Source organism: Melampsora larici-populina, assembly GCF_000204055.1.
Source record: "Melampsora larici-populina 98AG31 unplaced genomic scaffold MELLAscaffold_41, whole genome shotgun sequence".
Classification (NCBI taxonomy): domain Eukaryota; kingdom Fungi; phylum Basidiomycota; class Pucciniomycetes; order Pucciniales; family Melampsoraceae; genus Melampsora; species Melampsora laricis-populina.
In genome coordinates, this window is record NW_006768805.1 from 86,378 (window position 1) to 114,177 (window position 27,800).

The following is a 27,800-nucleotide window of genomic DNA, read 5'->3' on the forward strand; positions in this document are numbered from 1 at the left end:
GTCACAATACCAAACGTCCAGAATCTCTTGTACTGTATATCACTCGAGCTAAAGCTGTCATGCGTCAGGCGGCTGCCGAAGAACCCTCTCTGAACAGCCCAGCCACCAAAGGTCGTAGCAAGAAACGGAAATCTGGTCCAATCGCCAAGTCGGCACTGACACAAGTGATTCCTCAAGTATCACATTACTCCAGTCTAGATATCGATATGTATGAGATCGCACTGGATAACGTTCACGCAATTGGTCATCTAATATCTAAGCAAGATTTGTTTGATGTTGCTATCGGAGCTCATGGGTGGGTCACCATCTTAGGCAAGTCTTTGCTTTAACCTCTGTTCGTGTTTTGATCTGCTGGCTAATACTTGTCACTATTTTATCAGGTTACGATCAAATCTTAAGAAGCTCTCAATTGACAACTGACTCGCCAAACGATAAGCTCATCTCGGTCAAAACTCTTTCGCTCGATTCCCAGGTCAAATTTCCTCCTTTGGATCTTTCTCCATGTTTTGCTGGACTAGGGCCAGTCTCAAAAATCACACCACTTCCGACTCTGCAACCTCGGTATGCCGCCACACCGATGGTGATCCTGTTCATGTCCCACTCCGCAACCACCGAAGACCTAGTCCAATCTTGCCACTGCTTAATGATCGATCATTATCATCGGGCGGTTCTTTGTTCTCATCTATCACCTTGGCCTGGCTCTCAAACTCAAGAGTCATTTTCAACATCACCAAATGACACAAGTTACCCTCTCACAATATCATCAGAATTGGCGTCTATTCATAATCCTTCATATGTATATCTGGCTCAGTCTGGGAACGGTCGAAGATTGGTACAAGCCTTTCAACTTCCAAAATCATTTGCATCAGGACCTACTTGGGTAGATGTCCTTAACCCAGCGGTGGTCAAAGCTACCACCACTTGGATTAAATCACAACATTCATCTGGCGTTACCGCCATTTCATCAACAGTCTTACCTGATAAAAAAAGTATTCCAGATCTCTTGACGGCATCAGTCACAACTGTTGAATCTGACCTTCCGCCTGGTGATCTTCGTGATTTACAAATTACTGAATTATCAAACTTGGTTCAGCGACTAAACGAAGCATGGAACAAAACTCCTAATTCTAATGGAACATGGGATAAATCTACAGCTAGTGCTGCTGAAGCTGCTTGGCTAGAATGGGTGAAACACAAATCGAAGTGGGCCGCACAGGCAGCTATCGAGACTGCAAGTCATGATGATAAGCCCAAATCTTTGTCCAACGGAGTGGAACCGGTGGTGACATCTGGGCCCACGCAACTACAAGGAGAAACGTCTGAAGGTGGGAAATCTGCGAAGAGATCCTCACGTATTACAAAACCAATCCAAGTTTGTTAAATCGTCTTGAATCTCTGGTTGCTTTTCTTCATAACACTAATTTAGCTTTTTTGCTTTGGTATAAATTCAGTTCACATTACCAAAACCGTTTGTAGAAATCCTTATTAGAATGTGTTTGAATCGATTTATAATTCTTCCCAAAGAATCTTCTAAAGAAAATGATGGGATCGCTGAGATTACGAATTGGAAAAAAGAAATTTATCCTTCTAAGATTTTAACTAGTCTCTTAAGTATGTCACTTGTTGAAGATGATATGATTCCAGGAGGGTTTTTTTCAACTTTGAGAAGAACAAACGATTGGGTAAGCTCAAATGAATTGAATTCGATTTGATAAGAATTGGAAGATTCGGAAACTGACTTTTAATGAAACTTATTCTTCTTTTTTTGGGTTCAGTTTAATATTGGTTTATCGATTTCTAAATTACTTGATTTACATGAAGAACATTTAATTGGATCGATTCAAGAAGTTATTCAATTTGAATCTAAACTTCTTCAAACCAATGAACTTAATGGAACTGATAAAGTCTTCAACCACAGTCATTTAAAACCTTTATTAGCTAATATTATCTCACAGCCACTTTCTTCTCCTGCATTACGAAAGGCGTTGAGAGAAAAGTTATCGACTGAAGAAGTTGCTATTGTTTTGGATGTTTTGAATGAATGGATTGTTTGGTGGGCTCCTAATGAATTGGAAAATCAACGAGTTGAAGATGAGGTTACGGGTAATCAGGTCGCTATGAATAATGCGAAGAATATAGATCCGGACAAAATGCAACCATCATCACCTAGTAAGAAATTGACAAAGGGGAGACCTAAGATTAAAAAAGTGGATGGAGTGATTATTCCAGCTTTAGATTATGTTAGTTCACAAGTTCTTTGTTTATCTCTGATACATCTCCATCAGACATTTCTTCCCTTAACTGATGAACGTGTTCTTGTGAATGTGCTTTTTTAGATCATCAATTTCGTGACATGTTGTTTAGATTCACATTTTGTTGGATTAATTCAATTTTCTAAATCGATTGAAACCTTAAGATCGATTCAAAGTTATATTTCCAATGAATTAGAAACCATTAAAAGTTTACAAAATTTAAATTTAACCATCAATCAAGTCAATCAAATGTTTAAAACCCAAGAAGCTTTAAAGATTAAGAAAAGAAGAGAAATCAGACAAGAGAAGAAGAATGCTAAAACGAAAGCAAAAGGAAAAGGAAAAGGAAAAGGAAAAGTGGAAAAGACTAAAGAAGAAAAGAAGAGTAGAAGAGAAGAATTATGGGAAGCTAATTTAGCTGTTGGTGAATATTCAGTTGAATCATTTGTTTTTTAAATCTAAAGAAGAAGAAGAAAAAAAAAACTTGAGTTTTTTTTCATTATACCTTTAAAACCACTAGAAAGAACAAACAGAAATGGATTGGTTATATACAATTTATACTTAGATTTTGATAAGTAACAAGGATTTGGATGAGATATCTCTTTTTTCTTTGATGTTTGAAAGTTTGAACTCTTGGATTTAGATTTGGATTGGCTTTGTCTTGGATTTTTTGGTATACATACAATACAACAAGAAGTTTATAAATTCAAATTGAAAGAGATTTTTTGATTATATGGATGGGAGTTGTATACATATCATTTTGAAGTCTAGTGATGATAATCACAAATCTGGAAAGACTCCTTTGGGTAAGGTATTTTGAGACAATCAACTTCAAGATTTCGTCGAATTTTTACTATGTGGCCTAGCTTATTAAATATGGTATTGAGTTGAATGATCATGTCTTAATTAATAAGTACACACCATCAGAATGCTTGAAATTGAATGATGAAGTATTCAACTTTTTTGTCTTGAGTTGCTGCATACTCGGTGGGCCGGGCTGTGAGATCGACAGGACATCAGATTAGACCTGATCAGACCCCAAAATCTTTCATCGCGAGCTTTCAAAATAACAGGTGTGTACACTGCGGCAATGGCCCCCAACTGCCCTTGCACCCTCTCCCACCCCTTTTCAACCCACCCAATCATCTCTCCATCCAGCCAGTCGGCTCACATCAGATTTTTATCATCATCCCAAACATTCTGCTACTTCTCAGGCCACCCCTCCCAGCTTAACGACGTCGAACAAACTATTTCCAGCTCTTTCGCCCTTGATGTTGACTCATGTCTGCTTGGCGTCATCAAGCTGGGAGGGGTGGCCTGAGGTGTAGCAGGATATTTGGAATGATGATAAAAATTCTTATCAACCCACAATCCGTAGCTTTTCACTCAACGAATATCGGCGTTGAGCAAACTACTCCGATCTAACATCCTGATGAAGCTTGATGTGAGTTGAAATTTTATCGTACGGTCTCCTTTGAGCAAAACTTCTTGGTTTTCTTTCCTCAGGTGATGAAGGTAGAATAAGTAATGAAAGAGTACACATCTTCCGTGGTAGATACCACATTGCTGTCATTCATAATATTTCTCGTCCGTTTGGATACTTAATGCTGATCGTCACAGCCAACTTGTTGAGACATCTGAACCATATACAGTGATGACACCTTTACTAGGCAAACCAGAGAGATGGTTGAGAAAATGCCAGAGAGATGTCTGATTCTACATGAATCAAAAGAACATGCACCAGTTGAGAGACGGTAAATATGAAGCATTGTGGTTGTAATAAGAGAAAGACAGCATAAGTAAAGAGAGGTGCAACTGTATAACTTCAAGCCAAAATAAGGTGAAGGATCTCTGAGGTGATTACAATCATGGGATTCGGAACACTGATCAAATCAATCCTTACTCAATCCAAGTCTACATGAATTATTGGAAAGCCCCCTTCAGTCTTGACTGTTTTCGCAGCCGTAGATCGGACGAACATGCGTATTGACACCTTTCCCTATTTGTTAGTGAATGCGAATCGGAGTCTTGTAAATAGATTTTTTTAAAACTTGAGCACCCTGACTGTCTTTACTGCTAGGAAAACCACAATAGTATTGTTCTTGGATTATTTTGCGCGAGACATCGCTTTGGAGTAAAACATCACGGAATTGGAAAATGTGATGAAACCCTTATCTTGTTTCTTCACTAAAGGTTGTTTTTGGTCTTTGCATCCAACTGTTTTATAGATTCAATCTTTATTTTATCTTCTTACAGCCTCAGAGGACTTACATGAGACTCTTTTCAAGCTTAGATTGACTACAAAAGACCGTATATAATTTGCATCATTGTTTTACTTATCCAGATTTGTATGCGGGGTAGAATTACCATGTGGTGTTTTTGAAGTGAGGCAAACCTTTCACCTTTTTCCTAGTTTATCTACATTCAAAAGCCTGCGTTTGCTAAAAGTTCAAGTTTGTTCCTTTGTAGTATCTATATGCCTGGATAACTCAAGATGGGATGGGTAAGATGCCGATAGACATGAAATTCTTTTGTCATATTTGCTCTAGTTTTGAAGGTCTTTGGAATGGGTTTGTTTTTGTAGGATGACTTTTGGACAAATCCGTCGATCAAGAAGATGGATTAATTCTAGATCCGATGGTGTATGTAAACCAGAGCAATGGTTATGGAGAATTACCTTAAGGGGGACCCTAGTGATGAATTAAACCTTGAAGATTTTCAAACTTTTACTTTCTCAATTTCCTTTTTTGAGTTTGAGTTTCTCCTTATAAATCTTTCACTTCGTTCTTCTGGTCAGTCACATCTTTTTCGCCCTCTTGTTCACCATCTACCAAACCTCATCCATCCTTTCAACCTCATTCGATTTACCTACTCATATCATCTTCACATCCTTTAACAAACTCACAGAAATCTATCCTATTTCATCATGGTTGTATTAGTCACGTAAGTCTTCTGATCGTTAATTATAAGAGATATCGAATTCAACTCGTTACCGTTCCGAGTGTGTCGGGACTGACTTTGCGTGCTTTGACATCATCGATCACTGATATTCTTTCGCGTTGACCAAACTCGATCTGATCTTACAGATCAGACAATGAAGAATTCAAAGTCGACCGGGAAGTCGCGATCCGTAGTGTTTTGATCAAAAACATGATTGAGGGTAAGATCATCACTCTGCCCTTTAGCCCTCCATTCCAACTTATCGATCAAACAAACCATTTCACTAACTCATCACGTAATCGATAGATGTTGGAGAATCGGACAACCCCATTCCTCTACCCAACGTATCCGCTAGCGTACTCAAGAAGGTCATTGAGTGGTGCGAACATCACAAAAAGGACCCCGAGCCTTCTGCCGAAGACCCAGACGATGCCCGAAAGCGAGCTACCGAGATCGGTGAATGGGACACCAAATGTAAGAGCTTTTTCTACTTGAAATGTGAAATCGATTCCTGACTAAAAACATTTGATTTTCGTACCCTTCCTCCAGTCATTGCTGTTGACCAAGAGATGCTCTTTGAGATCATCTTGGCGGCCAACTACTTGGACATCAAACCTCTTTTGTTCGTGAAGTTTATCCTTACTGCACCTGCTCTCGCACTTTTATCCTGTTCTGATCGCTAACTTATTGGAAACTTCTTGTAGAGATGTCGGTTGCAAATCTGTTGCCAACATGATCAAAGGCAAGCAGCCTGAGGAGATCCGTAAACTGTTCAACATTGTGAGCATGAGCTGCATTGCATCCGTTATCTTCTTTCAGTTCAACTTCTTTGACACCCTATTGACATCATTCCGTTTGTGTCTTCGTAGGTGAATGACTTCACCCCTGAGGAAGAGGCACAAATCAAAAAGGAAAACGAATGGGCAGAGGCAAGTTCTTTTTGCTCATTTGAACTTGAAAAGTATCTCAACGACATCAGCTGACTTATCCATAATTTGCCTCCTCCAGGATCGTTAAAGGGCTGTCTTTGTAAAGAAATGTTTCTAGTATAACACCATCTTATCCTCCAATCTCGTTTACAAGAAAAATATGTAACTTCCATACTGTCTAGTGCCTCTATTTTTCAGTATGTGGCGGAGCTGCATTCACAAAACGCGTTCTCTGCTTCTTCACGCCTCTGTTGGAAATCAACAGCGGTTCGTGTGTACAATATCCAATTTACCGTCATCCTTCAGAGTTCAAGCTCAGATCAAACATGAGTTGTTGGTTTTGACCTCCTCGAAGCCCCTCAAAAGACCCTTGCCAAGCTTGCCCCTTGATGAACATGAGATGAATCAATTTGACGATGTGCAAAAGAGTTCATCAAGAAGATGTATATACCAGATTACAGAAGCAGGATAATCAAGCAAGATGAAACTTTGAAAGCAAAATAGATAATGGAAGCTTGAGCGAATCATAAAGGTGTGATACCATGAGTGAAAAAGAGCTAGTATGCTTCTTGTGAGGTGACGCACACTTGATAGAGCTAATTATAGAGTGAAATCTTGCTATGATTTAGGGCCCGTTTGGTTGCCTGAGATTATCGTGTACTACAGTAAAAGTACACTGCATTATTGGACCTGAAAATGCAGTAAAAGTTGCAACTCACAAGTAATCGCGAGATGAGAGGTAATGAGTGGTTTCCAGGGATAATCGTTTGGTATTTCAATGCCAAAATTGATTCCAATTCGGACATTGGTTGGTAAACAACCATGTCCGATTATTTATCTCCAACTGCCTCCATTGATAGTTTGGATTCCATCCTCACGATCCGCACTGAAGATTTATTTGAATCCAATAATAATGAAGACGCTCTCCGAGAACAAGGTGAGAATCACATCATTCTAGCTCGAGAACTCCTCGCCGCGGAGCTAGCCCCAAACGTTCCCTGCCGTACTTCTCGCCTCAGAGGTCACGAGTACGCTAAAGAGGTGTTTGAGGGTAGTCCGGTTCGATTCCACGAGGTCTGTCGCATGGACAAGACCACGTTCATCGCTCTGATGGATGTTCTAGATGAAAATCTCACCTCTTCGATTCACATCGATACACGAGAACAGGTCATGATGTTCTTATATACAATTGGGAATCATGCCTCAAATCGAATGACCTCCGAGAGGTTCCAACATTCGAAAGAAACTACGAGCCGCTATTTTCATATTGTGGCACATGCATTAGAGCGCATCTCGGATAGATTTATCCGTCAGCCTGGTCCCCAAACTCCTTGTCCACCCGAAATCGCCACAAACTCCAAGCGCTATCCTTGGTTTGAGCACTGTATAGGTGCCATTGATGGCACCCACATCGGGGCCGTTGTTCGAAACGACGAACGTGAACTTTACCGAAATAGGAAAGGGTTCTTGAGCCAGAACGTACTGGCTGGGTGTTCATTCAATTTGATGTTCACCTTCGTTCTGGCTGGTTTCAAGGGATCTGCTGCCGATGCCAGAGTCTTGGAGGTGGCTCGGCAGCAGGGTAGATTCGTAGTACCTCCAGGTAAGTGAGGAAGATTCTTGCTCCATCTGATCTTATTCACATGCTGACCATTGTTTTTTTTCTTCTTTCTTTTCAAGGCCGATTCTACCTGGTTGATGCAGGTTATGCAAATGAGCCGGGCTTTCTAGCCCCTTACCGTGGTGTTCGATATCACCTACGAGAGTGGGCCCAAGGAAACGCTGGGCCCAGAGACTACAAGGAGCTATTCAATTTAAGGCATTCGAGTTTGAGAAATGCAATTGAACGGATTTTTGGGGTGATTAAAAAAGATTTGAGATGCTTACCAACATGCATTCATTCTCAATTGAATTGCAGTCCACTTTAGTTATTGCAATGTGTGTATTGCATAATATTATAGTCAAGAAAGGCGGCGCCGATTTCTTTATGGACGATGATGAAGAAGAGCCTCAGAATTGGCCAAATGAAATTGATGCTTATAGAGTCGCATCCGCTGGTCTTCGTACACAAGCTGCCGACAATAGAGATCGGATGGCGATGTCTATGTGGGATGCTTACGTTGCTCACCCTCGCTATCAAGCTTAATATCTTAGAATTAAAACACTATTTAAATCAACAAGTCTTTTTTATTTCATGTTTAAACCAGTAAGCAGGCTACAAAAGTGTATTTCATTCGGACAAACACTACACCAAAGTGCATCTTTTCCCGGGGGTAAAGAAAAGTACTGCGCGCATAGAAAAGTATGGTTTCTCTACTTTTCTATACCCATACTCAATCCTCTGTACAGTATTTACATATTCTATACTTTCATATACTCTATACAAATAGTTTTGATATGCAGCCAAACTCTTCCTCATCAGATGCTTTAGGGTGAATCTCTAGAGTGAGCAACCGTAAAGGCTGCACTCATGATGCAAATATATACACCAACCTTTTTTATAAGAGACCAACGCTTTCACGGTGCCGTCACATATTACAATCTCCATCATATGTTCAATGAATCCTCACTGCACGCACCCCTATTTGCTATTTCCCCTTCCATCCCTTAAAAATGTCTTCTTGGTTATATCAGTTTATGCAATAGCGCTCTTTCGAATTGTTTTGTTCACATTCACAGATTGAGTTAATTCAATTCAAATGATCTTTTACTTTCTTGAGCTTTCTTGGATCTATGCCACCTCGAGATCGAAGTTCTCTCTGATCAGCGCCTGTGGCCGCCACAATCTCGGTGACAATTTCACTCATGAGCGGCATTTAGATACGACGTATGTGGATCTTCAAACAGCCGACTGTTGTACTAGGTTTTCTCATTTCTTCCCATCTAACGTGCTGTGACTATAAGGAGCTAAACTCCAGCGAATTAACGTTTCGTGTTTCATCTCCCCGTTTCCTTCAGAGCTTCCAGCGCAATAAAAATCAACTATCCACCGCCACGATGCTTTCCCCAAAAAAGAAGAATCGACAGACTCGAAGGTATGTCTGTACCTGCCAAGTATACGAATGCGCTTCTGGTCGGTTCGTAGACGCCAACGGAATACAATGTCGCGGTGTTGAACTAAGTCCTGAGGCATTTGAAGCCCATCAACGTGCACAACTACGACATCAAGCCCAGGAGATTTCCACAAAGTCAAAGAAAACAACGCATCTCTCTCTATCTGCTTCTCAAACCGGTGCTGCAAGTGAGCAAGATCTGATATCGCAGCTTGAACAAGTTGTCCTCAGTCCGAATCAGGCCTCAAGATCATCTGATAGTACTAGTACACCCAGTGGTTTATCACGTAATGAATTCCCTATCTCAGAAAGGGCAAGACTTTTGGAATCACGAGCAGATGGTCTTGCATCAACTTCCGATCCACCCGCTGTACAGAACGACAATACCTCCGAAGACTGCCTTGCTATGATTCGAGCCCGGGAAGCTGGAATTCAACCTTATAGCTGTGGTTAGTCACTTCATAATCCTTCTTTAGATTTGTTAATCATAAAGTCCTAACTAACTCTATTGATATAGCCCGATTCTTTACCTTCAATCTGAAGCTTATTAATCCATTACATCTGCATGTCGTTCTGGCGGCAGCTCTCATGAACGTATATAGCCACGTCTCCATGAAGGGTACTTCTTGGCTTCTGGACGTACAAAGAACCGATATCGAGCTCTCGTTGACACATGGACTGAGGCCAACTTCGTCACCAGCTGAACTTCTCCCGTACGACAACGAAATTATACGTCGTCTCCCTCGGACAATCTCTACAGTTTTTGAATGGCTTCACATTGATCCTAGTCTCACCTACATGAATTGTTGTTCTTCATGCTTTGCTCTGTACCCGATTGAGAGCGCTCCACCTACATGCAATCACCGACTTTCCAGCATTCCCGGTGGTCCACCCGAGACCATGGATCTTGACTCCGAGTCTTTTGCCACGCCACGCAATGAGTATACTCCGGATTTTACTGAGCGTCTCTGCGGTGAAGTTCTATTACGGTCTTCCAGGGGGCGTCAAAAACCTGTTCGACGTTATGCCTTCCAGAGTTTTCCGGACTGGATTGCCCGCTTTCTATCGCGTCCTGATGTAGAATCGTGGCTTGATGAATCTTTAGAAGAGTCTTCGAAGGACTTTACTGCTAACAATCCTATACAAGATATACATCAATCCAAGATATGGAAGGATTTCCGCGGCCCAGATGGAGAACAATTTACATCTAAAAGTGGAAACCTTACCTTTGGAATGTTTGTCGACGGGATAAATCCGTTTGGAAACAAACAGAGCGGCCGACATGTATCAATCACTTTTATTGTATTGGTATGTCTTACACTGCCATTTCGAATGCGCTATCGACCGGAAAACCTATTTTTAGTTGGCATTGTTCCGGGCCCACGCGAGCCATCTCTGGAACAAATGAACTGGGTGCTACGTCCAGTGGTTTCTCAGCTTCAAAGTCTATGGAACCCTGGCTTGCTTCTGTCGCAAACTCACCAGCACAAGAATGGACGGCTCATTAGAGCTGCCTTGCTCCCTTTCCTGGCAGATATCCCTGCATTGCGACGATCCCTTGGTTTTCCAAGCGCAACTGCAAGATATTTCTGCTCGATGTGTCTCTTGACCAAGGATCAAGCAAAAAACTTCGATCAGTCAACTTGGCCTTTACGATCGACTTGTCAACACAAAATCTGGGCTTATCAAGCACGAGATGCTCAAACAGTGCAGGAGCGAGAACACATTTTCAAAACTCATGGGGTTCGCTACTCTGTTTTAGTAGATCTTGAGTATTGGGACGTTATTCACTTCCACGTAGTCGATTCAATGCATAACCTATTACTTGGCCTATGTGCCTGGCATTGTCGGAGATTTTGGGCTATGAAAGAAACCGTAAATGAAGAAGACAATATGCCGACAATCAGTACTTCTGAATTATTGAACCTCCTTTCTGAGCATTCAAATCCTTCCCCAGCTGAACAGACACAAATAGATCCGGGTGTTGCATTAGAAAATGAAGATGATAACCGAAGTAATTTCTCGCTTCCAGACGATACAGATTCGAGTGATGAAGATTTCAGTCCTCTCGGTGAAGGTTGGAGTGGTAAATGGGAACCGCCACCAGTTGACCAGATAGTGTTTGATTCATCTATGCTGGCAGAAATCAATTCATTGCTTCCGCGCATTAATATCCCAAGCTGGATCAAGCGTGCGATACCTGTTCTCGGCAAAGCATCATTTGGTAAATTGAAAGCCGATGAATGGCGAAACCTGTTCACCATTCAATTACCTCTGATACTGATCCCGATGTGGTATGGACATGATGAAGTCAAGAATTCACTTCTCAAGAACTTTTGTCACTTAGTGTCACTAGTTAATCTAGCACTCAAGCGAGTAATGACATCAGAAATAATCTCATCATACCGCCATCACATCCGCCAATACCTAGAGAGCTCGATTGTTCTCTTTGATCACTGTCAACCAACATGCAACCATCATCTAGCAATGCATCTTGCCAACTGCCTTGCAAACTTTGGCCCAGTGCGCTCCTGGTGGTCGTTCCCTTTTGAAAGGTTGATGGGAGACATTCTCAAGTCTTGTCACAATAATCATCTGGGTGAGTCTATCCATCACACATTTTTTTACTTCTGCTGACTTTCCTTCTAAAAAACAAACGAGCAGGCGAACTTGAAATTACCTTCATGAAGAGTTTCAACCGTGCGGGCAATATTGCTTCAATACTCGAGAATGAAAATCTTCCTGAGGCTCTCAAGCCGTATGTTTCTCGGTTGAAGGCATTATATGAACCAGAAGAAAGCCTCGGACGACGTGTCTCAAACTCCAAGATGGAAATGATTGAACCTGAAATCTTGGATTTATTGACTACGCGCTTGAATTCACAAGCACAGGAAGATTGTACGTGGGTAACACCAGAAAAGTGGGCATCAATGTCCAAGCAAAGCTCTCTCGGAATTGCCCCGGTGTCAGCTCGAGCTATGTTTTACAATCAAGTCAGGCACTTGGATGTGAAGTTCTCGACATTCAAGGAAAGCCGTAAGGATAGTTTTATCTTATTTAAGTCATTACACAAAGGTCACCGCTGTTTTGGGCAGATTCAGAAGATATTGGTACATCGTCGAAATCCAGAACGAAACAAGAACATCAAGGACACATGGCTACATGTACATTTGTTTCGTCAGCTATCTCCTAATCAATACAACCCTTTCGCCAAAATCAATGAACCAAATGTGCAAGTAGAGTTATGATTATGGGAAACGCCTGAAAGCGTACTCGTGAGGTTGGATGAAGTCATTGCACATTGTGCATGGATGATGTATAGTCCAGCTTCAATCCACAAGAGTTTAAAGGTTTCAACAGTGGCTCTTTTATCTATGGAGCGGTAACGAGACTTTTATGGCTCGTCTCATTTTCCTGTTTAGCTATTTGTGTATATATCGAAATTCAGCTTTGTAATATCTTGGAGATGAAGCTGTTTGGATATGATATTCTTGTTTCTCTAGTGCTCTCATTTCCAAACCTGAAGTTGTAAGATCATCAACTAAACTTGTTGATTTTAGCCTAGATGGATTCATATTTATGTTCTTCACTTTGTCCATTCTGTTTTCAATGTTGAATTGCCTGGGACGAAGTGAAGAGCCTCAAGTTTTTTCCGCGACATCACGAATTGTTTGATATTGTTCCAATTCAAACTACCCGTTTGCATATGTTGTTTGCGGATAAAAGACGTATGCAATTATTGATCGCCTTGGAACTAAGTCCCCCAAAGACTTAAATGTGTCTTGATGTTGATACAGTTCATAACATTGTCAGAGAGCTTCAATAACACTCTCATCTAAGAAATCGATGCTGCCGTTCAAGTTGTGCAACTTTTGATCATAACAAAACCCTCACAAGTACCATATGGATCTCTACTAATTGGTCTATACATTCGAGCATAAGAGATGGATTTTGTCAATCTGGTGACCATTGTACACAAAATGAGCTTGTTGAACGACCCGTGAAACTTTCAAAACTCGTTTACAAGAAAGTGAGTTAGATACAAATGAAATTGACTTGAGGCTTCAAATGTAAGCATACAAATTGATCCGAGTGTACACTAAAATCAGATTACGGATTAGAAAAAAAGGAATACCTCCAACGTCTTCATGATATGCTATATCATTTGAGAGACTCGACAATTGGTAACTTTGACAGGATAGGTGTGCGATCAATTTCCAGCGCGGACTTCTCCAATGGGGTTAAAGTCGCAAGATATTGTGATGAATAGCAGTCGATGGGAAGTCCAGAGGGTGCAGGATCTTCTGAGATTATTGGATTTGAGCATCGAATTCGAGGTCGTGAAGGGCGGCCGTTGTTTGGACTGCTAGAGTTTTCTGGGGGCGACTTTCTTGGCTTCAGATTACTATCGTCTATCCTAGCTTTGTACTCGTCCAAAAGGATTAAGGTATTGGTAAGTTCTACGCTACGCCACATCAACTTGTGGATGTGACATGTTGATTCATTGTTTTCGGTATTAACACAGGTTTCATGATCTGTCTCATCTTCACTACAAGCGGCTTGGAGAATGGTCGTAAGGGGCCACAATGGAGGTTTTGAGAGTACCACCCGCTCACGTAGCTTCTTCAACTGTTGAAGAGTTCATTCAGTCAGATGAATTACATTGAAAGGGGTCTATGAAGTGTGATAGGACGTACATATCTGTGTCAAGCACGTCGCCGGACGGCACTGGCGGCACGCTTCCTTCGAGTCTCATCCCACACTTGTTGCTTATGCCTGAAGGGAGTTGAAATTTCAGACATGAAGCATTGAGAGAAAAGTGGTGCCAATAATTGAGACAGAACATAGACGCACCCTTTTGTTAGAGATCGGACACGTGTAATCAAAGTTGTCCTGAGGACTGGTATGTTTTCTTCATCGAGTAACACCCCACTATATTCGTTGCACTCAGCTAGTTTGATGAAGATTCGAAATGCTAAATCCCACAGCCATTTGTTCTTGCTTGCATTTGGGGACTTGTCAAAGTCGGGACGGAAACTTGATACTCCAACGGCTTGCATCATGGTCCACATGACTGCCAGCTGCTGGGGTGTAGCTTTCGGATGTCCCGGTCCGTTGGTGTAAGGAAAATGGGGATCGGATGTAGTCGAAGCCTGTCCTGAGGGCACCAGACAAGGATCAAGCGTGTCAAGGTTAGTATCAAACTTCCATGCCTGCCTATCAGCTTCAGTTGCCGCAGCAGGTAAGCCGCCCTCGCTCGGCCTACGCCCCAAAAGAGTGTCGATATGATGTCGCATCCATGACTACATGGCTCACGTCAGCTAGTTATATCCCCTCGGATTTGAATCGAAGACTCACTGCACATCTTCCTCCACGGATTTTTTTGGGGGGTGGCGGGCTTGGTTTTACATCAGTAAGGGTGTTCACAACCTGCGAAAGAACCTTCAGTTCTTGGACGACAAGGTCAAGTCGGTGGTTTGTTTCGTCTAGTGAGTGTTTGACTTGATCTGATGGTTTCATGCGCAAAGATCAGTACTCGACTGAGGTAGGCTAATCTCAACGCACCAAATACTAGGACTTACAAAATTTGGTTCGCCATTCGGGGTCGTTGTTGGATTTCTCGCTAGGAATCGAGTCACGAGCAGGGGAGTCGTCGAAATCAGGAGCAGAGCTCATTGCGGCTGGTGAAGATGGCATGTGTGTACAGGGTGGTGTGGATGCGCGGCGTCTGTCTTGTCGTTTTCTAGTAGGCTGGGGTCCAGGAGATTGATTGTCCTCATCTGATTGAATCATGAGTTCATCAGAAAAACTACTTGTACGACTATTGTTGTCTTCATTCAGAGACGAGTCATCATCTGATACGTCCATTTGCTTTTGTATTTTGGGGCGTGGCCGAAGCGTGGGGGTAAGGTGTTTGCAAGTCCGACGGGATTTGCGAGTGGAGGTCGAGGAAGGTTCAGATAATTCCTGCTGCTCCAAACTTGCAAGATCGGTCTGAGCTGTGTCTTCTTCAGGGGCGGGTTCTGCTGATGTACCAACTTTGCGGTGTGAATATGCATCAGCACCCTGCAACACTTATGTAAACACGCAGAAACACTCACCTGACTCCGCTGTTTTTTCCTGCTGAATCGATTCTGGTAAGATAAAAGGTACGAATTAGTTTAAAATTTCTCAAGGATGTAAAATACAAAGATGAAGGAACACACTTGTTTGTGATTTTGGTTGCGGCACCTCAAATGAAACATGAGGAGAGATTTCTCGACTTTTCCCCTTCCTTGCTCCTTTTCGGATTGCCGCTTTTAATTGAAGTTCTGGTGTCAGCTGCTACCCTTGCCGTTGTAATGCAGGATTTCTCAACACATAGCGCTTACATTTAAGTGGGTTCGTGTCTTGCACACTCGTAGACGTGTTTGGTGGGGGAAGATCAGATGTGCTGGTATCCTTCTTTTGTTTACCTTTTCGCTTGTTCTGCTTGGGATGTATCAGCTGGGATTTGGGGTGGTTCAAGACTTGTTCAGGCGATGTTGAACGTTGATCAGGAGTTTCCGCGGGTTGTATACGTGCTGGTTCATCTGGGCCAAGAAGATTGCAGTTAGTTCCAAGTAGAATTCGACATTCAATTCAGTATCGTGATCTAGGTGATTACCTTTTTGGCTACCGAGAACCTCACTTGATTGACTTGCAGGTTGTAAAGATTGGATGGCGTTATGAGATTCTGGAATAATCATAAGAACAAGTTTGAAATGTCAGTCCGTGTTGCTCTGATGATGAAAAGAGTCCCAAACCTTCGAGCGTCGGAGGCGATTGAGATCGTGGTTTTGGAAGTGTGAATCGAAACAAATGCCTGGGGATGACGACTGCCCAAATTATATCATGCTGTCAGCTAGGAACTCGTGTATTGATTCAAGAAAAAACGTACTTAGATCCCAATACTCGTCACACATGGCCACAAGTGTATCCTTATCAAGACCTCGGCCATTCAAGCCAACATGTTCAATCATATTTATCAATTCTGATGTCTCATGAAGATTGAAATCATGATTCGGCGATGCTGGTGGATCGTTGTGAACTACTGAAGCCTCCTGAGTATCGGAAATTTGGGCCAGGGAACTTGCATCTTGAGTGCTTTTGCTGGTCTTGTTCGAGTTCAGCTTGGACCGAGTGTTGTGACCCGAAGGAATCCTGGAGGCTGAGGGGTCTACCCTAGGCTTTTTAGTTTTTGTGTATTTGTCAAGGAGCTCGATCAATCGGACACAACTCGTCTTTGGTCCAACCGGGACACCGACGTCGTCTAGACGCTGGGATATGTCTTGTTCCAGCCCAAGTTGCTGCGCTCCTTATATCAATGGAAGGATTGTATAATCCAAAATAGTTTAGACGCAACATAAAAAAACGGGAAGGAAGATTGGATGAAGACAGGGAACATGTCTTACCGGTATCTGAACCTGCAGATGGATTTTTACGCTTCCTGGATGTTTTAGACCCTGTGGCGACGATATCTTGTAATGTAGAGTCTTCGGAAAGTGGTTGTGGATCTGATGTAGCTGATTTCTGACCTTTACATTGGCCTCGCAAGACTCGAGAGGAAGGGATTGATCCTGAAGACATTGCAAATCTAAGACAAAGATCTAAATAATGAATAATTGGGAGCTGTTTGATCACTTAAATGGAGAATCAGATAGTCCGGATTGTGAGCTTGATAAAACAACAAAAGGATGCTGTGATCAAACTACATACATATCTATTTCTTCATTGGATTGTGTTCGCGCAGTTCATTCAAACTATTGAGATACATGCGGTGACAAATAAAAGATACTGATCATCATCAGCTCACCTCAAATGATTACAAAGGTTTACCAAGGCAATGATCTGGGGCCGTATGAATGAATCCTACTCCTCAAATTTCTTTCATTTTACTGACAACTCAGCAGAAACAAATGCATACCTCTCAAAGAAACTAATAGGTTGACATGGTGATCCCCGTGCTTATGTTCTATAGTGAATCGCCGCTCAGCATTCTCTTACTTACATAATTAGGAGGACAACAAAAAAGCAAGATGATAAAAATGGGCAAACCACGTTGATGTGTCAGTCACAATAAATTCAAGTGATACCCCTCAGAAAAATCAAAAGGTTGGCATGAAGATTCCCGTGTATACTATCCACCTTTTTCTATAGTGAATGGCCCCTCGGCATTTTCCTAGTTACAATTATATAATTGGGACAAACAAAAACAAAGACCTTTTATTTTACCCCCACTTGCTTATAATTCGATGACTGTTACGACACCAGCTAAGATTGACGTGTATACCGTGTATTTGGAGTCAAGTATACAGTATACAAAATGTCATCCAGACAACATATCAGTTGCATCTTCTTCAGTCTTGAGTTATCTTCGTTATATTGAACGAGATCAACCAAGAAGCAGAGACCTTCACTGCTTGGCCGCCTTTGTTTACTTGGATGAGCCTGTTTGTGATTGACATATCTCGCTCTCATCTCACTCTCCTTCAAAACCGGAGTCTTGGTGCATCAACCTCTGTGCTTAAATAGACTACTGACCCAGCCACCCTTTAAGCATCACCTCCAGCGATTTCTGTCTCATGGTCCCATTAATCTTGATCAACAATTTGTACTTTACCGTTGTATAAGTACCTTTGATTTTCAAAGGTACAATCATAATCTTGATTTGTGAATAAGCCACCAATTGACTGTGTTTTTCTGCTTCTAGCTCCAGTTACGTCTGATCTATCACAAAGTCTCTGTTCTCTTCAATCAAATAACTCTTCTTATAATTCAAAGGTACGCACTATCTGATGTCAAACTCTTGATTCTATGTTGAGATAATCTCATCAGGTTTTTCCTTAGGACCCTTGTCGATTCCGCTTTGGATCTTTTTCATTCAACTTACATACAATCAGTCCGCCTGATCATGACCAAGTCGAAGAAGGGTAAGGGCGCCAAAACCGCTAGTCAACCAAACTCTGCTACCGAGGCCAATCCGGAACATGCAACTATATCGCCTTCAGCTCCGCCTGGAAGACCTTCAACAAGCGCGCCGACGAAAGAGGAACCAGGAACAGCACCAGGAGGGCCAACATTGCGTTCACCATTGGCGTTCCTTCCTTCATTCAATGCTTTTCAAGCCATGCCGCCGGAATCCACAACTGCCAACTGGATGAAAGTTCAAACTTTAGATGACGATCTCAAGGTCTTTCTACAACCAAACATAACCAAATCCTCAAAGGGCATCACTAGCCTTAAGCTTTATCGCATCTTGGTTCACTTCAACCCCAAAACTTCTTCGCGACCCAGTAATCTCAAAGATCTTCTCTGGAGCAAATATGTCACGGATGTTGCTCCCCTCCTGAAGCCTCACATTTTGCCTGAACCTGCTGCCTCCATGGAAACCAAATCATCATCTCACGACTTTGATCCTCTCAGCCGCAAGACCACTCGCAAACAGCTCACCGAGGCCGTACATTCAGTCAACCGCCAATTTGTCATTCCATCCAATTCTCCGCGTGATTGCTTATTAGTCTTATATAAGGTATTTGTTGACAAAGATTTGTTCCTCCCCTGGCTCACCGATTTTATCAAGTCTCCCAAGGTTGTTCAACCAGAAAGGGTTCATACATTATCTATGGAGGAGCTTCGTATGACTTTGCAAGAACAAGCACCGCATGTATTTATACACTTGGGTCCAATGACCTTAAGTGTTCTCATCAATATTTACATCAAGTTTGTCTGTGATGAACCAGTGGGTGATGACGTGCTTGTGAAAGGGTTTCACTACTCCCTCTTTCGTCAACATGAGGAGTGATATCCTGATATACTATTGGTAAGTTGATTTTCGTGATGGTTTGACAATCATTTCCGATGTTGATCCTAACTTTCTCACCGCCTCACCCCCTTTTAGTGACAGTATCAAGCCTCGACCAAGACTGGATCTTTTGGAAACTGTCTACAAATTGCTTACCGTCTAAGAATATTTCCCATCTTGCTTGTCTCCTCAGCATTCATGTTGGGTCTTTTATGCTGTGGTCTATTTTTTTGTATCGTCACTCAATTTGATTGTACTTCTTCAATGTTGTGGTCTCATCTTTGTGTCACCCGTCTTCAAAATGTCGCTGCTTGCTTAAATAGAGATCAACAGCGATCACAGATGAGTTCGTCTTCAAAAGAGGAGCTATACAGCTTCATCCCAGACGGGATATAGCATTATCATCATATACCTATGTGCTCACAATCATACCAACAGCAGAGTTTCATCACACATGTAAAAATATTTATACAACTTCATCTTGGGCAACACGATGTAGCATGATAATTACACAATCATGATAATAAAAACCACCCCCTTTTAAAATACTTGATCAAGTTAGATACGCTCGTGTGATACATGCACTTTGCAGCAGAAGTCTATAGCAAATTCAATAGCAATATATTCTCTACGACCAACATGAATGAATATCACATGTTAAACCTGTATCAGGATGGGTTGGAACTCGACTGTTCTTAGAAAAACAGCAAGAATCATGTTATCAGACCGTATCTAAGAGGAATTTCAGAGTCAAAACTGACCTGAGATAGATTGAGATGACGTCTTGTCAATTCAACAAGCTTCCAGAAGTGTTTTGTCTCCTTCTTCATCACCTTTCAATAAAGGGCTTATATTTGAATCTTCAGCAATATCCGATACACTTTCAGCAAACGGGGCCCTAACATTATCAATCGTTATTGAATGACCAAATCAGAAATGAGTAACTCGATGCATGGTAGCAACTTCGATGTACCACACAAAACTCTCTGAGCTTACCTGTGGTACTCCAGCAAAGCCGAGATAAGCCCAGTCTCTCGAATAATTTGATGGAAAGTCGCCTTACGTGAATTCAAGGTTGCGAGTTTTATTTCAAGGGAATTTGCGAGTTCTTCATGTTGTATTGGGAAGAGTTCAGCCTGATTCAAAAGGAGATAGGTTACTTCGACTGCCTTGTGAGCATCTTCGAGCAATGATACAATCTTATGAAGTGCCACTAGAGAATCTTCATAAGCATTGGCAATATCAGATACATTGTTGTCCACAGCCACTCGAGATTCTCCATCAGCCGCATGGATTTTGGAGTCGTGAGGTTCGTGATCGACTCCACCTTGATCAACGTGTTTCAATGAAGGACTAAGTGTATCTGCGGGAAAGTCCCATCGATATTTGACATACAAGTTCCTGAATATTACAAAGCGTGACTTTAACATCAGTGTCATAGTCCAATAATCAGATACCACATAATCAGAGACTTTACAAGACCAAACTTACTCGTGATGCTCCACCAAAGCAGAAACCAAACCGGCTTGTTCAACATTTCTATCAAACATTATCTGACGTGACTTTAATTTTATCATGGCACCTCTGAGCTCGTGTTCCAATCGGTCGTGTTGTTTTGACGATAGATTGACCTCACGTAACAGAAGCTGGATCCCCTCGATGGACTCATGAGTCTCTTGAAGGTAAGAGGTGCTATCATGGAGGGCGTCTCGAGCAGTTTCGCGAAATGACTTGATGTGATCGATTTCCTGTTCATTGAGGTGTTTGTAGCTTCGGATGAACACCATGAGGCTCTCCGCCACTAGACGATAGTTCCCATTTTCAAGGTTCAAGAGACCGTGCAGGCTGAACATGTCTTTGCGATCAGAGTAGATATCAGATTCCGAAGAGATGAGGAATGCTCGAGCGGCCCGTGGCGGAAGCTCTAAAGGAGCTTTAAAGTGACTTGGAGGAGAGTTGTAACTGGGGATGACCACGTAAGATAGACGTTTTGCAACCATCTTTTTAAATATACTTATGAGGAGTGCGCGTTCGTCTTTTGCAGTTTCATCAAAATCAAAATGAGGATAGAACGAAACAAGGATTTCTCGGATTTCAGAAGTAGTGGCTTTCTTTATAATAAGTTCAGGATCGATCCGAGGGGTACCAGATCCAACCCCAACATACTGCAGAATCGAAATTGGTAGGAACACACAGTTAGTTTGAAAATCGGTGGACATCATGATTATCGTAAAAGTGATTGAAGGGAATGATCAAAGTTAAATTTTGCCCAGAAGCTTTGTGACGCACACTTTGATTTGCAGATGAATGTAAGGTCTGATCGAATTGTACATAGAATTAGAAGCTTCTCCGATTTACCCTACATCTTTTTCCTTGTAACAATCTGACCAAGATATATTGGTGAAGATTGAGGAGTGTGTGGGGCATATTTATCTTCATCACAAAACATCAAAGCACGTTCATGTCTCAGTGCTAACACCCCTCATTATTCATCAATGCAATCAAGCCAGAAGTACTCTATAACGTACTTGTGATAATCTTGTAAGCAAATTCTATGTTCATCATTTCTCTTTCCATGACCATGATCATACTGTAAAAGTTGTGTCAAGCAATTCAAAATGAAACAAACACTTACAAACTTCCGATGGATCTTCCAATTCAGGAAATATCCATTGGTCAACTGGGCAGTTTGTCTCCACCTCCATTTGATTCTGTCTGATCCACTCGTACAATATCATCTCATATATGTACTCTCTTAAATGTTACAGCGTAATAAGCCGACCAATTTAATAAACAAGTGAATTCGTCATAACATGAAGGTCACGCCGCCGCGACTCCTTCGAGGATCATTTCACAAGTCATCATCCTCATTCTTTACAAATCCTCTTCACAATAGCCTTTCAAATCAAGAATCACCTTGCATTCAAATACTTACACAGCTTCATAGACCCGCTATCTTCTACAAAACCATTTCATTTGATTTTTCTATCCTTTTATCTGTCATAACTCAACTTTGGCTTTACCTTTGGCCTTGTTGTCTACTTTGGCCACGATTTCCACGGTCTTGCGCTCCCCTTCAAAGGCCATATAGCCAAATGTGTACGTCTATATCTTTCTATTCCTTACCTAGAACTCTCGTGGGTGAAGCTAACCATCATGCGGTTACTAGCGATCAGGCTTCACAGGCTTCACAGGCTTCACAAGATTCACAAGATTCACAAGATTCACCGGCTTCATAAGATTCACCGGCTTCACCGGCTTCAAACTATAGGGAGGATTCAAACCTTGCAAGCAAACCAAATCCCTCCATATCACCGGCCCCCGAACTTCCCAACCTCTGTCCTTCCACCATCAAGGGACGCAAGCGGACCACTGGTTCTCAATCCGTTCAAACTTGAAGGTGTGTTGAAGTTTAACACTTACACATACATTTGAAATTGTATTGACATTTTTAATTCTTATAGTTACCTTTTCTGAAATATGTGTTGCATTTTTGGTATTTGGAATCCTCTCCGCCTTATTTGGGATCAATGAATAAGTCCCTCTGGTGCTGTGATGTCTCATCAATCTTATAATCTTATAGTCTGACCTATATGAAAGTTATACACAATCAATGTCATCATTATTTTGAATCCTCTCTCTCTTAATCAAAATCAATGAAGAAGTCCACTTAGTGGTGTGTAGTGTATGCGACCAATTACCTTCTGTAGTTTGGTCTATGTCAAAGTCTTTTACAAACAATTATCAACTATTCAGATTATTCTCGGAACTCTCTCAATCAATTTTTTGAATCATCTCTCTTATATGGAATACACAAATAAGTAGATCCAGTGCACCCTTGCCGGTTTTGGTATCTTAAGTATCCTATACACAAGTTTTTTTTGGAATTCTCTTGATCTTGTTTGGAATTTTGAATAAGTTGGTCATCTGGTGCCGTGTAGTTTTTGTTATCTCACCTTATGTAGTTTGGTCTAAATCAAGATTTGTTATCCATGATTATAAAGCAATCAAAATTAATTTCTTTGCTATGTAACAATGTCAACCTTTGAGATTCATCGCATAGGCATCACTTCTTGGTATCCTAATACCATCACAGGTAAGATTTTTCTTTCGTCAGCAGCTTTGGTCAGACACACTTGAGATATAGTGCCTTTAAAAATGGTGGCTATATACTAGCCAAATTTGAAAACTCCCATATTTTCAACTTTGATAAGAGAGCACAACGATTTCCTGATTTATCTGCATCCTACAAGGGTTGAGTAACAAAATAAAATCAAAGTAGATCTAATAGCTACGGTACGATTGAGCTACAGTACTTGTGATATAAAATGGATATGACATGCTCATGATGAAGTACAATTTATTTGACAAATAAATTGAAAGTATCAAACTGATGGAGTTGTTAGATCGAAACACTTGGTTTTGATTGAGCATTCATAAATGCTCAATGGGAAGGTTCATCAGTGGATTCAAATTCGTATTCGTATTGAAAATCTACATCTTCAGGCGCTACAAACCGCCGGATCAGTCTCTCGTGCGTCTTGATACGGTGATTAGCCAAATCTAACTTTTCCTGCATATCCATTGCTTCCACTTCCAAATCCTCAACCCTAAGTTGCAACAGGCGGATATCTCTGGTGGCTCGATGCATGAGAGACTTCACCTGTATCATGGTGCTTGCTGAACAAAAACAAGATAAAAGTCAGAGGGACCCTGGTAGGAGTCACTGATTCCGAAAGTATGCGCACCATTGACCTGTTGTATCTCTTGTATCTGTTTGAAGAGTTCGATGCCTGCTTTCTTCCCGATTGTGGCTGATGGGGTGTTCAATTCAGCCAATTGTTCCTCAAACATTTGTGCTGAAATATGAGGTCGAGTTTGATTTAACTGGCTGCTACCTACCAAAGGCACCAGAAGAGAAATTTGCAGTACTGACCTTTATTCTTTCGCACATTTTCCTTCTCTCCGCTTACGCCCACATCAGACACCTTTGAGACTGAATGACTCCCTTGGATATCTTGAAACATGACAAAGATACGTCAGGAGAATTTCACACGAGAGAAGACGAACTATTAACCTTGTGGAACAACGCCAAGCACTTTACAATGAGCAAATTGAGAAAGATTTGGAGCCTCGGGTACATCAACCGGGGGATAGTGATTGGTTATTTCTCGAAGACTCTGCTGGGACATGATTACATTCAAATGCGGAAGAATAGGAATTGCTTTTGAAGACTCTGGCTAAGTCAAATACAGAGACAAAGATAAATCAGCCTCTTTCCGATTTCAAAAAAGATTTATCGGAGCTATACTTGGAAAGAAAGACCAAACCACACGATGATGTTTTTGAGGCTGATTCTCAGAACTCTTCAGGGATAGAGTCCACGAGTGTTGAGGTTATATACTAATTATAATAATGATGCGTGAAGGGAGAATTTGGTGGAGTTTCCTGTAGTGGGGATCACATTTGTCTTATTGAGTTCAATCAAATCGAATTTATTGCTTCAAATCTCATGACTCAATCTCTGAGAGTTCAGAATCACAAATGATGCGAAGGGCTAAGAGTCGAACGTTTTCTAATTCATCCCAGTGACAATGCAATAGGCTGCAGTATTTGTCACGTAGCAATTAGAAAACACCGGTGTTAGAAAACCTGATTTCTATGGATATTACGCGGGTTTTCTAATCTTACATGATTAGTTGAGTATATATTGAAGATATGCAACTCACCTCACAGTGATTGACATATATAAATAGGTATTTTGATTCTCTTAATTAAGGAGCTCTCAATAACAAAGAGGGCAGAATGTAAGTGGATCGACATATACGTGAAGAGGGATTTCATCCAAGTCGTTCTGATGTGCCATTTTGTATAGAGCTCTTTGTATATAAATAATAAAGAGATCGTTTGATCATCCCAGAAAAGTGCAATCATCCTGCTTTGATGAATTACCTAATGACTACTACATGTCGCAAATTAAACAAAAAGATTGTGCTTGATAGAACACTGAATAGTTGTAACAAGTCATCCATAATATAAAGTATACATTGTACCACATGTCACCAGGACAGTAAGATCATGAATGAAGCCAATCAAATTTAAAGCAGATTTAAATGAAAATTGTAAAAACTGTCATACACAACAATATCTTGAAATAAACTGGTCGCTGATTAATTAATCACTATCATCAGCTGCAGATTCATTGTTCATCACTTCTGTGTCCGATTCCTTGTTATTGTTGTCGTGTTCCATCAGCTGTATGATGCACCGCTCATGTGTTTGAATTTCTTGTTCTGCTGTTTCGCACTGCTGATGGAGGAGGTCCAGTTGTTTCTTCAAGTTTGTAACTGAGTCTTTGAGGGTGTTGATAGTCATTTCTTGCTTTTCAACGCGATTGGTGTTTACTTCAAGCGAGTGGCCTGTAAACACAAGGATAGACATAAATCAGAGACCTTTCCATTCTTACGTGAGATGCAATTTACCTAATTCATACTGGTCCTTTTCATGCTGCACAATGTAAGCATTTGACTGTTTCTCAATGGCATTGATACGAATCAAGATCTTGGAGACTGATTCTTCAAGGATATGTACTGCTCAAAAGCACGGGTCAGTAACTTTCGCAGGTCTTATTGAAGGAATACTGACCTTTTTCGACTTGAAGTCTTTCCTCCAAGAATATATCTACTCCCGACTTGTAGATTGAAGTCGATGACGAGTGTGATGGGGCTTTTTGCTGGATTTCTGATCACACAAAACAAGGTTTTCAGTAAGAAATACACGTCACAAAAGGATTGATAGACCACTGACCTAAATCGTCAACGGAAAGCAAATCCACGTCTGAGAAATCAATGAGATCATCCATCTTGGACACCTCAGGAGGGATGATATTGTGTTTTTCGGGGTCAGGTGAGCTGGAAACTTTCACACTGGGATTTGTTGATCCATCAATAGGTGCAACTTTGTAATTTTGCAGTGCTTTGAGATCTCGCTTTTCATCTCTCTCCATTAAATTTATACCCGGCTCTTGTATTCTTAGTGCTGGTTTACGTAGGGCCAAATGCGAAGATTTTCCTGGTTCAAGAAAAGGAAACTTCTTCGATATTTGCTGCTGCTCAACATGTTTATATAAAAATCACAAAAATCAATAGATAGAGACACTGACAGATGGATAAAGTACATTACCTTCTTTTCTTTTTTATTTTTGGATAGGCTGGGAATTTCATGGACTGATACATCATTGCCTAATAAAGAGTTGACACGGCCCAGGGTGGAGAATTGATCTTATGAGCCAGATCTCAATGATCAGCATCTGTGATTTGTCTTATGTATGAAACTCACCCAAGTTAGTGCGCTTAGTAGGTTTTGTACTTGAGGTGGGGGAAGCATCCCGCTTTCGTTGCGCCTTTACTTGCAAAGCACCCGTTCGGGACGGAATTGGCGGAACTATGATATTCAGTGAAGATTAGCGTGCTGATCTGTGAGAGAATATGATTGGAGTGTTTTGAAAAGCAACAATTCACTTACTATCTATAGCTTGAGCTGGTCCGTCTGAACCACTGATTCCCTGAAAATTCAATGCTCGGCTGCTTGTTGGATCCGGGAATACTTTACCTCCACAGCATTCATTTCTCATAAGCCATAGCAACAAAAACCTAAAAAACATGTGGAAAACCTTACACTCAGGCTGTTTTTTCCGCATTATCACTTCCACTTCGCCTTTTTTGAGGCCTGACGAGACTGGTGATTTGGGATAGTTGATTCGTAGCCAATCCAGCATGACTTGTTTTGTCACGCCTGGTGCACTTGGGTCCATCACGTCTGGCGCACTACAGTCCAATAAATCTGAAGGAAAATGCGGAATACACAATAGAGAGGCCATGAGTAAAACAACCAAAAATGTACAATCAAGCTCAAGAGACACAAACCACTTGGATCCGAAAGCTTTTGTTTGGTAGCGGTGTGAAAACAGAGCGTCGTAAAACTCAGCTGTCAAAGATGAAAGTATGTGAATACAAATCGTGGTCAGCAACTAAAGGCTTTCAATCATCTTGATGGAGTTGAATCTACAAACGTTTCATTAGAGAGACTAGCGTACGCACCTTTACGATATATAGATATCAAAGATATGAATTTGAAGCTGGAGATGATAGATCCCAAGGTAAAAGTCGGACGACACAAATCACAATCATAATATATGTAAGAGAGTGTGGTCCGAGAGATTATAAGATCGATGTTTGACTCACAGGTAAGAGAAAATTGAATCACAAAGAAGAAATTGAAATCGTCACGGAAAACTGCAAGGTTGGCAGATATCAGTTCATATAATCGAACTTACAGTCTTGTTATGCCGGGTTTGTAATACTATAAGTTTGTGAATTGATGAGATGGTCCCTCGGCAAAGAAAAGAAGGTTGTATCAGCAGGGAACCATGGTGATTAATGAAGTTCTTTTGCAAGTAAGTTCTTGGAGAACTATCACGATGACTGTTAGAGAAGATGCAACGATTAGTAAATCGGTACGTCTGTCAGCGGAGCACAGCTGACACATCACAAAACAAAGCAGAATGACCGTGTTCAGGATGATACAAGTCAATGTTGTCCAGTGAGCTAGTCAGTAGCCTTTAAATACGTTCTGTCTGATGACAGTGATAACTCCAATTAAATACGCAGGAAACAGTCGTTGTGAGTATAGAAAAGTGTTGTGAGGATATTTGTACAACATACACATGAAAAAAAAGAATATGTGGGGGATGGGTGCGTGCTAAGTTTAGAGGATGGGCAAGAGGCTGTGTATTTGTATGTCA

General features: G+C 41.3%; 8 protein-coding genes across 8 annotated transcripts; 4 read left to right on the plus strand and 4 right to left on the minus strand.

Annotated features, from left to right (window-relative positions):
- Positions 1 to 2,439: 2,439 nt before the first annotated feature.
- On the plus strand, positions 2,440 to 3,177 carry MELLADRAFT_72757 (uncharacterized protein; the record flags this gene model as incomplete). The annotated part of the gene is made up of 1 exon (XM_007414083.1): positions 2,440 to 3,177. One exon carries the CDS (start codon positions 2,502 to 2,504, stop codon positions 2,706 to 2,708), a length of 207 nt encoding a protein of 68 aa, XP_007414145.1.
- A 2,001-nt stretch (positions 3,178 to 5,178) lies between these two features.
- On the plus strand, positions 5,179 to 6,244 carry MELLADRAFT_91262 (uncharacterized protein; the record flags this gene model as incomplete). The annotated part of the gene is made up of 7 exons (XM_007414084.1): positions 5,179 to 5,195; positions 5,339 to 5,412; positions 5,499 to 5,666; positions 5,742 to 5,814; positions 5,897 to 5,972; positions 6,062 to 6,125; positions 6,201 to 6,244. The coding sequence occupies 7 exons, from the start codon at positions 5,179 to 5,181 to the stop codon at positions 6,242 to 6,244; spliced, it is 516 nt and encodes a 171-aa protein (XP_007414146.1).
- A 4,823-nt stretch (positions 6,245 to 11,067) lies between these two features.
- On the plus strand, positions 11,068 to 11,811 carry MELLADRAFT_66244 (uncharacterized protein; the record flags this gene model as incomplete). The annotated part of the gene is made up of 1 exon (XM_007414085.1): positions 11,068 to 11,811. The coding sequence occupies one exon, from the start codon at positions 11,068 to 11,070 to the stop codon at positions 11,809 to 11,811; it is 744 nt and encodes a 247-aa protein (XP_007414147.1).
- A 1,524-nt stretch (positions 11,812 to 13,335) lies between these two features.
- MELLADRAFT_110025 (uncharacterized protein) lies at positions 13,336 to 16,782 on the minus strand (the record flags this gene model as incomplete). Its single annotated transcript, XM_007414217.1, has 10 exons — positions 13,336 to 13,803; positions 13,899 to 13,950; positions 14,029 to 14,477; positions 14,533 to 14,681; positions 14,757 to 15,248; positions 15,276 to 15,308; positions 15,630 to 15,746; positions 15,821 to 15,889; positions 16,094 to 16,510; positions 16,608 to 16,782. The coding sequence occupies 10 exons, from the start codon at positions 16,780 to 16,782 to the stop codon at positions 13,336 to 13,338; spliced, it is 2,421 nt and encodes an 806-aa protein (XP_007414279.1).
- A 1,324-nt stretch (positions 16,783 to 18,106) lies between these two features.
- On the plus strand, positions 18,107 to 18,997 carry MELLADRAFT_91264 (uncharacterized protein; the record flags this gene model as incomplete). The annotated part of the gene is made up of 1 exon (XM_007414086.1): positions 18,107 to 18,997. One exon carries the CDS (start codon positions 18,107 to 18,109, stop codon positions 18,995 to 18,997), a length of 891 nt encoding a protein of 296 aa, XP_007414148.1.
- A 628-nt stretch (positions 18,998 to 19,625) lies between these two features.
- On the minus strand, positions 19,626 to 21,219 carry MELLADRAFT_91265 (uncharacterized protein; the record flags this gene model as incomplete). The annotated part of the gene is made up of 5 exons (XM_007414216.1): positions 19,626 to 19,691; positions 19,759 to 19,830; positions 19,994 to 20,001; positions 20,061 to 20,398; positions 20,489 to 21,219. The coding sequence occupies 5 exons, from the start codon at positions 21,217 to 21,219 to the stop codon at positions 19,626 to 19,628; spliced, it is 1,215 nt and encodes a 404-aa protein (XP_007414278.1).
- Positions 21,220 to 23,441: 2,222 nt separating this feature from the next.
- On the minus strand, positions 23,442 to 24,189 carry MELLADRAFT_110028 (uncharacterized protein; the record flags this gene model as incomplete). The annotated part of the gene is made up of 4 exons (XM_007414215.1): positions 23,442 to 23,677; positions 23,746 to 23,895; positions 23,934 to 24,014; positions 24,075 to 24,189. The coding sequence occupies 4 exons, from the start codon at positions 24,187 to 24,189 to the stop codon at positions 23,442 to 23,444; spliced, it is 582 nt and encodes a 193-aa protein (XP_007414277.1).
- Positions 24,190 to 25,171: 982 nt separating this feature from the next.
- Positions 25,172 to 26,876, minus strand: MELLADRAFT_91266 (uncharacterized protein; the record flags this gene model as incomplete). Its single annotated transcript, XM_007414214.1, has 8 exons — positions 25,172 to 25,416; positions 25,480 to 25,590; positions 25,643 to 25,738; positions 25,805 to 26,108; positions 26,180 to 26,277; positions 26,336 to 26,440; positions 26,522 to 26,608; positions 26,675 to 26,876. 8 exons carry the CDS (start codon positions 26,874 to 26,876, stop codon positions 25,172 to 25,174), a joined length of 1,248 nt encoding a protein of 415 aa, XP_007414276.1.
- Between the last annotated feature and the right edge of the window lie 924 nt (positions 26,877 to 27,800).